Below are 12,363 nucleotides of genomic sequence, written 5' to 3'. Positions count from 1 at the left end.
AGTTCTAGGCATTTATTCCAATATCTTAGAAAATAAAAATAAAAAATACTCCTCATTGCATCACCATTTAAAGAGCAAAAACCAAATCTTTAACTTAAGCCAAAAGAAGATGTGAATTGTTTCCTTGGTTTTTTGTTTGTTATCTGTTTTTTTTTTCCATCTGTAGCCTTGTTTATTCACAGTACAAACAGATTTTAAAGTCACAAGATGCACAAAGTCGGACAAGGAGCGCTGTTGCCTCCTCTCCTCTGCAAAGCTGCTCTGCCCCAGAGAAACCTCAGCCCCCCAGTGAAATAAAAACCCCCAAGCCCCCACTTTTCAGTGCCTCATGAAATCACAGAGCAGCAGCAGCAGCAGCAGCAGCGCGTGTGTTCCCCCCACCCCGCACAAAGAACATTCCACGCATTTCGGAATTCCACCTTAAGGCAAAAAAAATCAGGTAATGCAGTTTTCTACCTCTCCCCTTCAAAATCTCCTGGTTTTCCAGATTTCAAGCGTGACCCCTGAAATTCAGTAAATGAACGGAACATTTGGCATAAGGAATGCTTTAACCAGAAAAAAAGAAGGAATAAACAGGAAATGCTTTTCCCAACAATAAATCAATCATTTTCCCATAGTTCTATCTACAATTTGTTAAAGCATTTTATGCGTTTTCAATAACAAATTGCAACTTTTTTTGGCAACTTATTTTTTTCTTTTTTAATAAAAATCCAGACAGTGTTCTCTGCTTGCAATCAGAACCACACCCTTAGTGCAATATTATATTTATTTCTTACAGTAATTTTGGTTGCCATACAAGAGTATTAAGGATTGGGGAAAAGTGCAAGTTACAGGAGCTTGATTTTTTTTTTTTAATCCGTTGAAATAAGAGGAATTAAAGCACAAAAATTACAGCAACATAGATAACGTGAACACAAGTTGTTACACAAACTATAGCGAGAAACATATTAGTATCTAGAAAAGAAAAGAAAAAATGTAATGGAAAAATTATCAATATTTGTGGCTCATACACATAATCATCGCCAGATCAACTGGGTAATGCTTTTTAAGAACTGAGAGGTAAAGAAAAGAAAAAAAAAATCACTATTTTTTTATTAACTTAAGTTCCACAAATAATTAACTTCTTTGTGATATGTAAATTCTGTAAATCAACAGTCACATCTAGTCATTTTATAATATATGAATTAAACTTAAAATGTTCTCAGACACCTAGGGCAAGGAGTCTGTGCAGTTATACACAATTTACATCTTGTAAGATTTTGGTATTGTATACACAAATATTACAGAAACTAGGCATGTAAATGCAATTTATTTAAATTACAGTATATAAACAAAAGTTGATCCTAAAACCCAGAATATCATAGATCTCTAACGACTTTGTTTTTCACTATCAGAGTAGCATGAAAGAAATGGGTCTTCTCTCCTCCCCCCTGGTGAAAATACTCAGAGGCCACGGCGTTAGATCTGTTACTATTGCTTTCTTTTTTTTGTTTCAAACCACCCCTCAGAGCTGGAGACTGAACTCGACTTGGCAGAGGTGCATTCTGGTGGTCCAAGTAGGTCCCCTCAGGTCTCCTTACCTTTTTGCTTCATAGGACACAACGTGAAACATAAAACTATTCCCTTACAGCTCTTTCATCTGCTCTTCCTGCTCGCTTTGTACCTGCTCGTGGAGTACCTGAAGAGATGCACGAGCAGGAGCCACACCTGTGTGAGGAAGGGACAATCTCACCTGGGAGTTACTGGGTGTGTCAGAGCTTGCTCAGAGCAAGTTCAACTAACAGGAAGGTTGTGATCCAAAAAAACAGCTCGAAAAGTTAACTTCTATATTTTTCTTTTACTACTGTATTTATTTCCTAACATATTTCTGGCACGTTATAGAGGTAATAGCAACTGTACCCAAAGAAACAACAACAACAACAAAGAAAAAAAAAAAAAAAAGAAAGAAAAAAAAGAGCATGGCATCAGTGGTTTATTTACTGAATTCTGTCGTATCACCAAATGGAAGACAAATGATGGCTAAATTACCTTTTTTTTTTTTTTTTTTTTTCACTTCGTAAAGTGTGTGATGGCCTCAAGTTGCCTGCATCGACCTATCTGAGTGGAACTGCCATTTTCTACACCTCCCATGGAAAAACTCAGCACTCCTCGACAGCAAAACGCTTGGGTGCTTCGTTTTTATTACAAGGTTCCTTGGAACTCCCCAAATACAAACAGAGAGCAGTAACAGATGTTAAGTCAAAAGATTTGCTGTTCCATAAAGGGGGCAGGAGGCTTAAGTAAGTTGATTTTTATGAGATTCCAATGCATTGGTAACTGTAACCACTTTTGAAGAAATATTCATCCTCCTCTGTAGAAGTTCTAGCAAAGATAGAAAATATAACACAGCTCTGCTGGTTCAGATGCATCCAAATGAGGTTGATTTTAAAAAGGTCAAGACTTTATAATTATTCCACAGAAATAGTAGTAAACCACAAAAAGTGTTTTTTTCTTTTTTTTTTTCTGTTTTTTTTGTTCGTTTTTTTTCTGTTTTTAACTTCCTAGCACTGAAGTGGCACAAAGGCTGCCCAGTAGACCAGCCACTTATTTTCTTAAAATATTGTGCTTATAAACTATCTGTACAACTATTTAAACTTGCAGTAAAGAAAGATATTTAAAATGCTAAACTTTATGTACTCATACTAGGGCTGTTGCAGACCTAATTAGACACTTGTTTGTGAGCAAAAAATAATCACAATAATAAAAAATTAGAGATAGGCTGGACCATATCAAGGACCATATCAAGGAAAGAAAGTTCAGGTACCTTGCAAAATGTAGGGGAACCTGAAAGTTTGGTAGGGAGGCAGTTTAGCCATCCACACCCAATTTACCCACCCTTGAACATCTTGAATATTCTGTCCAGAAAGTCCTGCAAAACTCACAGATATTCAGAGGTGTTAATTACAAGGGGGAGTTCAAACATGCAGAGAGAGACTTGTTAACTTGAAAGTTGAAAAAAAAAATCTTTTTTTTTTTTAAACCAAGCCGTGTAAACCAGCTGTGGGTGTTTCTCCCCTGCTGATGGAAGTCTCCTGGAAAGTTCTCTCTGCCCCTGCTCCCAGCCCTGGATTCTGGCAGGGTGCTCCCACCTCTCGTGCCAAGGAGTGGGCTGGGGGCCAGTGCCCGGCCCTCTGTCCTTTTCCAGAGCCAGTTCCTGCCAGCAGTGATAAAATGAGAGCCTGGATCCCTCCCCAGCCCTCCTGGCTTTCGGAATGTGCGCACCCTGAGACACTCAACAGCTCTTTCCGTCTTGGCATCACCCCTCTGCCTCCTCTCAATGAGCTGAAGCATTTCCATTCCTAACAGGCTGAAATCCCTCTCTCACTTCAGATCCTGGCACACTTCCCACTGACTTCAATGGGAACATTCATCTCTCTTCTCCTTCGTTCTCAGCCTGCTGTTCAAAATACCCAGGCACTTACCACTCACTGAATCAAACGGCACCTCTCAGGGCTCAGCCTCTCTCAGTGTCTCACTGTCAAATCCCAATGCCATGCCCGCACAACAAAGTTTGTCCTGGCTTGTGGGGTTCATATTCTGACTCAGCAGCAGTTGAGCTGGTTGAGAACTGGGGGGGTCCCAGGTTCAAACAAGCTTCACTTTGCTGTACCTCTAAGTGTGGTCCCTCCTCGGCCTTTACTCAACGTCTGCACCGTCCTACAGGCCACCTCAATGGAGCGTGCACTGAACTTGTTCTGCCACCTTGGAAGAGTGCTAAATACCACTGCAGAAATAAAGAAATACCAGGTAAAACAGAGCAAGGTTACCTTTGGACTGACTCCAGCAGAACAACCAGCTTCACTGCCAACAGGTCAGGGAGCTATACCAGTAAAACAAGAGGAATATTAACTCCTGTGCCCACCTCAATATCCCTTCTACTGATAAAACTGCGTTTGAGTGGTAACAGAGCAACCTGTCCTCTTAAAATGAACCAAGAGCTGGGGAAAGAAGCCTGCATGGAGACTGAATGTCAAGACAAGAATAAAATAAAATGCAATTTTTTTTTTTCTTTCAGTAAAAGAAGCCCTGAAATGTTTGCAATTTTAAAAGAAAATCGTCACATGACAGTCCTGGCAAAGGGCAATATCAAGAGTTTTAAAGTTAACAATTGTCTCTCTCTCACATCTCCCCACAGCTTTGAAATAAAATGGCCCCACTTCTTTAGCATCTTTAGGTTTGTGTTTGGGCATGTAGCAGATGGTCTGCATCACCTGAGTACCAGGAATTCATCTGTTTTCCCCCTCCCCCCCCTCAATTTTGCTGGCACTCACAGACAGACAAGGCATTTGGGGTATGTCAGTACCAGCCCATCTCTAGTTATCAACAGAAGTTTGTGAGGCAAAATAGCTATTCTTATCTGTCCAGCAGCTGCTTCAAAGCTCTTTCTATGTTCATTCTGTGCCCAACTCTAGTCACTCCAAGGTCTATCAGATCTTCCTTCTGTAGATTTGGTAAATGTGTGCCATCTATTTCATTGTCCATAAATGTTTCTTTATGTTCACCTAAGTTTAGACTTTCCAACCAATCTGCCACATCTGGTTTAGTCCACAGGTGGACAGGCTTAGTTGTAAAAGGCTTATTTGAGATTGGCTGTTGTAATATTGAGGGAGAAGGAGACCTGCTGCGCCCTGTGGTCAAGCCAAATAAGTCCCCAGAAGGGGGCTGGCTGGGTAGACTAAATACATCAGACAGAGTTGGAGAAGGAGATGAGGCTGAAGCAGAAGCAGTCAGAGGAGCAGGAAGGATGTCTTTATTAATCTCTGTTGGTGAAACCACAGGGCTGGGAGCGTGCCTTGCTCCTGAGGTCCTGCTGTCATAGTCTGGGGATCTGCTCTGCAGTGTGATCGGCTGGCTGGCTCCGGGTCGGACAGTGAAAGTGATTGTTGTACTTCGTGTACCTGAGACAGTACTCATGACTTCCGTGCTCCTGCAATTGCAAACAGACAGGCACAGTTAGAGCTGCTGGCCACCAGGATGGCCCCATCAGCACAAGGTAATTACAGCATGGGAATGCTAGGGTAGTTCCACATTTTAACTAAAAGTACAAAAATTGTATCATTAACTCTTTCCCAGAAAACCAGTACCAATGGTAAGCCATAGTTAAAGACAAACTTTGCTTATGAGCTGTCCAGGAAAAAACACCTTCCAGAGCACATTCTCTCCCTTTTTAATATTTGTTCCCAAATTAACTCCTGGTTAAATGAGAAACGCTGAGTGAAACAAGCACACCAGCACTTTGTGCTTCCCACAAAGCATGACCGGGAGTCGATCTTCCTTCTGCCACAGGGAGGTTTGGAATCCTTTAGTTCTGGCTTTACACATAACATAGCTAATAATAGTAGTTGTGGAAAGTTTCAGGAGCAGTGGATTTTCTATCTTTGGGCTTCACTCAGTGAATTTTGTAGAATGTTTGCAGTACTGTTTGTTTAAAGAACAAGCTGCTGTTATTTCCCTTTCTATTCCTGCTTTAAACATAAAAAAAGTCCTTCTAAGGTGTCTAAAGCATCTCAGTGTCTACTTCCTTCCACAGAGAAATTATACTCTGGCAGTTTCACTACAAAATTAAGGAGACAAAATTCTTGTTCCTGTGCATGACTGGAGGTGATGTAGCTGGGATCAAGTTCTGCCTAAAGAAAATGAGTTTCAGATTACAAATGAAGCCAGGCATGAATCTCATCGAGAGGCTCGTTCTGATGCTCAGCCTGACAGGGTGGGTGAAGGAACATGACCCTCTGGTTCTGCCTGCTGGCTACAGAAACAAATTTAGAAGGTTTGGGCCTGCTCATGTCATCAAAGGCTTGACCCCACAGCCCTTGTTCCCATGGGAAGAGCCTGCCGGTCAGCACGCGCACTTCAGGACGCTCCACAGAGCCCCTGGATGCCTGGAGCTCCAGCGTTCTTCACTTCGGAAATAACGTGCCATCGGTGAAAACCTTCAGACAACTAATTTACAGCACTTGCAGACCAAAGGAAGGGTTTATTTATCCTGGAAGCAATGCCATGGAGTCCAGAGGGTGATGTGGCTGATGTTGTACTGAGATTTCCAGTGTAGACCCTGACAGAAGCCCTCTGTTTCATAGTGCCACGCTGTCCCCAGGCCTGCCCTGTGCTGCCTGGCAGAACTGAGGATGGCTTGGGTGCATGATGTCAGATGGAAATGCTTCCATTAATCCAGCAGATTCACTGCTGTGCAGAAAAGATCTCAAGGAGCTGAAGGAAAACTTCAGTGTAATGGCAACATGGGGCATTGCTAACAAACAGGTTATACATCCATTTCTCCTCCACCGCAGCCCTGAGCTGGAGACAGCAATTCCCTGGCTGGCTGCTGGCTTTGGAGAGCTCTCAGAGTGTTCTCTGAATCACCCCTGGGGCTTTGGCACTTCACCACCAACAGAGAGCACAGGGAAGTGCAGCTCTGCCACACTGACTTTCCTGCTCCTGTCCCAGCAGGTCCCATTCAAAGCTCCCTGTCACAAGAAGAGCACCGAGAGTAACTTTTGGGAGAACACACATCTAATTCACACCAACATTCCCACTGATTTCCCACAGGCTGCTCCATGTATTTCAATGGGAACAGGGGGATCTCTTTGGAAGATTGGTACTTCACTTAAAACCCAGTAGGAACAATGCTTCCAGCACTTACGGCATTATAATTTAACAAAGAAAGGAAACACTTGGCAAGGTTCTGAGTGGTTCCTGTGATGTTTTTGGCACCTAATGGCTCTCATTGTCTTCCAGGGCTGGAACTAAGCATTCTTACAAATAAAAGTCTGTGGCAAGAGACTATTAAATTCTGCAAACCAAGGGGAGCAAGTTATTTCCACCTCCTTTACCTCAGCATTTGGAGTCTCGCGTTCATTACTGAGGTGTGATATAATTTAAAACCAGCAAAAAAGCCTGCTTTGAAAAAGGTTGGGGTAGTGCTATCCTAGTCATGGCAGGAATGAGCTTTGTATAAATAGAGAAATGAACCCCTGATCTTTACCTGCAATCACCCTTCTACTTAACTTTCCTGTCTTGCAAATACTAGAAATTAGGGTTTTGTATTTACACCCATTGTGGCAAGATCAAATGGATGATGAAAATCCATCTTCTTTTATTCCAGATGATGAAAGATAATTTCTACTGCTTGACTGACAGCTCCAGGCTCAGTGCTTTGCAACTCACTTTGCTGCTTCTCCTCCAGACTGCTCCTCTTAAAGACTCCCTGCCCAGCCTTCAGGAAATTACTGTCATTCTTCCTTTAAATAAAGGATATTAAGACAGTGAAACAAACCCCCTGAAAGTAAAGTCTGTGCTCTCATTTGAAGTATTCCTTGGCTGGTGTTCCCAAACTTTCCGAGCCCCATGGGCAGGAATACCCAGGGTGAGCAAAGCATCCCAGGCATCCTGGTCCTTTGCTTCCTGTCAGCCTGGATCAAAGCATTGGCTTCACATGGCTGCAAGCAGCAGCAGGAGGTCTGAGAGCATCTTGCTTTTTCCAAGCCAGAGGTTCAGGGCTGCTGATTATTATAACAAAACTGTGGGATAATGACAAGATTTTTTTATTTTTTTTTTAATTTTAGCTGAATGCAGAGGTTTCAACACCAGCTCAGTTCGTAGCCATGTGAGTGCTCTGCTCTCGTGGCATGGGCACAGCCCTGGTGAAGCTCAAGGAAGTCTGCTGAAGCACTTCCAGGCTTTCAGTTCCATGCCTTTCAACCCAAGATTATTTTCCCATGCTCTTTTCCTCCTTTTCCACCTGCCATATCAACTCTATTTTTTCATGCTGCACTGTAATTGTAAACCAAGGGCAATAAACAAGGATATCTAGGTAACTCCTATGCAGCCTAAATTTTTATTTACTACATTTCCCATATGATCTGGGGTTCAGAGACAGCCTTGAAACCGTCTTCTGTCTTGCATTTTATGGTTGATTGGTATCCTGGTCAATTAGGAGCAAGCACATTCCAGCTGGAGAGCAGGCACAGTTTGTTGTGTTATGGGGTTTCAAGATTTTTAATCAAAACAATTTCTTATGCCTTATTTGATCATTTGTTATCATGTTAAATCCATATTAAACCTGCCAAACCCCAAATTTCATTTCAAAAAAGGTGAAAAGTCTGATAATTATTTTAAATAAAATTTGCTCCATTAGAATCAGCATATGGTGGTAATTTATAAACATTTGCTGCTGCCGGCCTGCACTGATTGCAATGCCCATTATGTTGCCTCATATTAAAATCAAAATATATAACCTATATGTCACAACTGTGTGGCCTTCAAGTATAAAACCCATGAGCACAGCTTTTAGGAAAGAAATTATTTTAAATTTTAAATTATATTTGCAAGATTCAAATTTACTGTTAACTTAATATTAGAAGCAAATCAGTGCTTCAGCAGCTCCCATGGAAAAATAAAAAAACCCACATAAAAAACTCCTGGGAGCTGTTCTACCCTAGAACTTTCCAGAAGATTTGCTGGTTCTGACACAGTCTTTCCATTTTATCAAAGTAAAACATCTTAAAAACCAAGAGGAGCAGCAAGTGGAGTCCCTGTATAGGGGTACTGCAAGAAACTAAATTCTTACATATCTTGGAGACTGCACAAACGAGGCCGCACAAACCTCAAACTTTTCCTTCACCTCTCAATATTTTTACTTTGTTGTCAGAGGCAAATTGTACAGCAGGAAAGTAAGCCAAGAACTGTCTGTCTTGGGGGCAGGTGAAGAACAAGGGCTGATGTGACAACTGGCGGGATCCAGTCGTCCTCACCAGACTGAGCTCCTCACCATGGTGTTATTTTGGGAAGAAGAATTGAGAGATGCTCAGTGTCTACTGCCAGTGAGGAACGATCATGAAGGTCTGTGGGAGTCTGTCTGTGCAGGAGCAAGAGTTTCCACATGAAATGTCTGGAAAGCAGTGGGAAGGGGATGGTGCTGGGCCAGGAGGCAGCCTCAGCCCTCTCTGCTTGGATAACTGCAGGGAAAAGGGAAGCTGAGAATGGAGGGGAATCCCACAGCTTCCAGGGACAAGAGATGACCACACAGGCTGGTTTGTCTTTGTTTTTAGCTTCACATGTGTGTAAAACCATATTAATCATGCCTCCCCATCCCTCCACCTCCCAAAATCTGGCCATATCTGAAAAGTCCTGCCCCTTGTTTAGGTCCTCAGAAACATTCAGGAATTTGATCTTATGTGCTCATGTTACCAACATATTTTCTGAGCACCCCTCTGAGGAATGTGGTTTTTATTTCACCTTGAGATGACATCCTAGGTTCCATTTTAGGATGGCTACCATTTCTGGATTAGGATAGTCTAATCCACACTGCACTGTGAGAAACACAGTCACCACCAAAGTCACTGAAATGCAATAACAATGAGTAAGCATTAAAAAGCAGCAGAATGTACAACATAGAACAGTCCATGCTTTATGGTGGGCACTTACTTCATGGCACTTCAGCATGGCCCTCCTCTGACAACAGCAGTCATGCCAGCAAATAAAAATGACAAAATGGAATGACTGAAACACTGCAGATATCACTGACAAAGCAAGCAGTCCTGTGAAATTGGCTGGCAAACAGTTAACGACATGAAATGAGTCTAATGGGAGAGCAGCAAGTAAAAAATCAAGGCATTTACTTTATCCTCTGCCAAACCCAGACATCCTTTAGGATAAACCAAATGTAGGATCAGTCTCTATAAAGGATTCACTACTAAGTTCTGTTCTGACTTACCTGTTTGTGGAAAAATAAAAGGAACTTTTTCAGAACCTCTGGAAAAAACTAATTCATTGATGGCCAAAACCACTGGCTAGTTTCACTTTTAAAACTTGTTATGCCAGCACAGTGCGGGTTATTCTTCCTAGAGGACTCAATTCCACAACATCCTCCATAACTCCCACATTTATCATGAGTATTTCCCACCACCAGCAGTGATGCCAATGTGCCCCAGAGGCCACAGGACTGTGCAAACACAGCTGGACAAACAAAAACTGAAAGGGTTCTCCCCTCTGGCAAAGCTATGGATCATTTTGGTGCAGTGCTGGTGGAAAGCAGCAGGAGCTGCTGTTCATTATTCCTTATCAGTGCTCCAGAGGCACGGAGGGAGAGAGGATGCTGAGCTGTCTGTCCCTGGCAGCCGCTGGATTTATCCCACCTCAGCCACACTGCCTTTAGCCCCTGGATCTGAGGGGCTGGCGCCTGATGGTTGTGTTGCTACGCAACTGCCGGGTCACAGACAGAACAAACGCTCCTCCTCTCTCCCAGGGAAAGCCCTGCTCTGCTCTTCTCCCAGTTCTTTCATCAGCTCCTTATAAAAGCCAGGACCCTCTCTAGTGGATTTATATCACTGCTGTATTTATGGCATTGTGGTTGACACATCCTATCCTCCTTGCACACAGGAGGACGTGGATAAACCAGATTAAAACTTCTGTCACCACAACTGATGGTGATAATTCCTCCAAGTAAATGAAGGCCAAAACTGGGAGTGGGATCTGAAGCTCTCTTCCTGAGCCTTCAGATCAAACCCTTTAATTACACTTTAATTAGTACAAGGTAAGCAAGCACATCCTCTCACTTCTTCCTCCTTTCCCTTCTCCTGCTGGGCTCTTTTTTCCTGTCCCACAGGCTGGTCACTACCACTGAGGAGCAGATGGTTTCCAGCCAAGCATTTCTACTCTCTATTTAAAAATCCTGAAGCTCGGTGTTTCCATAAGAACCGCAGGAAAACTATAAATACACTATGGAAAATGATTGCTAAACCAAGATGAAGAGAATAAAAGCAAGTTTAAGGTGGTTTTAATGTAATAATTGAGAAATGCTGTTCAGGACCATATAATGATCTCTTCCTAATCCTCATTTATCAAAAACACACAAAGTTGTTTTTATGGATTACTGCAGCCATTACCCAACTATCTGTAGTTTCATCCACCCCTATGCCACCCTAACAGGGCAATTGCCTTGAGTGAACTCCTGTTTTGCATCTACTGGCTGTGCAAGGAGAATTCCTAGGGGGATTTAGGATTCCAATCTGGTAATTTCATGTATGGCCCCATAAGCAGATACATATTTTTAATTTCATCAGGCTGCCTGTGCTGCAAACACCGCCCAAGCGAGCCTGTGAATGCTGTTCCTATTTATAACACTTCCCAATTCCTCTCCTTGGCTGAAGGATAGGAACAGACTCATTTATTATCACTGCTCTGTTCACAGAGCTAACGAGTTGTTCTTTAATTCAGCAGAATCCCTGCTTTTTGTGAGCCAAAATTCCTTGGTCCCTTTCTAATGCTACCTTACAGGGAAGGGCTGCAAGCTCAACAATTGGTTGTCATAAGGTTTAGAGTATTAGGGGGGAAAAATACCAAGGAACTCCAGGAATTTTACCTTTGAAATTTAAACATCAGCTTTTACACTTGAAATTTTCACAAGATGGTATTCTTTGGTCACAATATTTGACAGCTTTGTAAAAAAAATTGTGTCAGCTGTGCAGTTGGGCTAGAAAGGCTGTAATTTGTTTAAATTTTAGAGAGATAAAGCACCAGTAAAAGCAGTGCAAAAAAAAACCACAGGGCTTCTGATTCCACAAGTGAACGTGTCCATTTCCATCTCTGTGCCTTACCCTCGTTGAGATGAAAAGACGCTGCTTGCAGCACCTTTTCAAACACACTTCCAGCGTCTGTGGATTGCCGGCTCTCTTCTGCTGTCTCCTGGATTATCATTTGCTTAAAAAAGAAATTCTTAGCAACCTTTCCTGGTCGTTTTAGCAGCTTCAATCCAGACCATAATTAAGCAGTAATCACATTCGTTTGGAAAACGGAAGGAAACAAAACCCAGCCCTCTTGTCTCCTGTTCCCACCGGGAATGCTGCGGAGCTGTCATTTTCTCCCGCAGTCAAATGACAGCCAAGAGTTTTGCTGATCTTTGCCACTGCCAAATGATCTCATTTATTCCCTCTCAGCTCTTTGGCACCAGGACACCCCAGGATCCTCTCTCCAGTTTACAAAGAAGAGTGTGTTAACTTTTCAGGGAAGAAGCAGGATTTCAGTCCCATTGAAATAATGCTTTGGGTGGGGCTTCCCCCCCCCGCCACAACTGAGCCTCTGTATTCCATAATGAAGACTTAGTAATTTGCCAAAGATGAGTTAGAGAAATTAAAAAACTTCAAGGACAGAAAAAAAGCAACATAAATTTGTAACTTGTAATTTGTAACTAATTTGTAACTTGACTAATTTCTAAGTCAGCTCTTCCTCTAAAAGGTAACATATGGGACTACTTCTGCTTACATAACAGTTTGCATTTTTACAGTGAAGTGCTATAGTTTTTCAAGTTTGCTCCACCCTTTATAC

General features: G+C 42.3%; 1 protein-coding gene across 8 annotated transcripts in view; it reads right to left on the bottom strand.

Annotated features, from left to right (window-relative positions):
• Positions 1–388: 388 nt before the first annotated feature.
• The window catches only part of SHANK2 (SH3 and multiple ankyrin repeat domains 2), a 278,034-nt gene continuing 266,059 nt past the window's right edge, over positions 389–12,363 (bottom strand). For 7 of the 8 annotated variants that reach the window (XM_088057744.1, XM_088057747.1, XM_088057749.1 and 4 more), the window contains one exon: positions 389–4,966. In XM_088057744.1, coding sequence (XP_087913870.1) covers positions 4,393–4,966 — 574 coding nt within the window. In that variant the 3' untranslated portion in view covers positions 389–4,392. Of the gene's footprint in view, positions 4,967–9,465; positions 9,493–12,363 lie in introns of all 8 variants that reach the window. The other variant, XM_088057748.1, reaches the window with a different exon arrangement.

Source organism: Pseudopodoces humilis, chromosome 7 (assembly GCF_049639895.1).
Source record: "Pseudopodoces humilis isolate 2021_Gansu_Grassland_sample_001 chromosome 7, ASM4963989v1, whole genome shotgun sequence".
Taxonomy (NCBI): domain Eukaryota; kingdom Metazoa; phylum Chordata; class Aves; order Passeriformes; family Paridae; genus Pseudopodoces; species Pseudopodoces humilis.
This window is presented reverse-complemented; position numbering and strand designations above follow the sequence as displayed.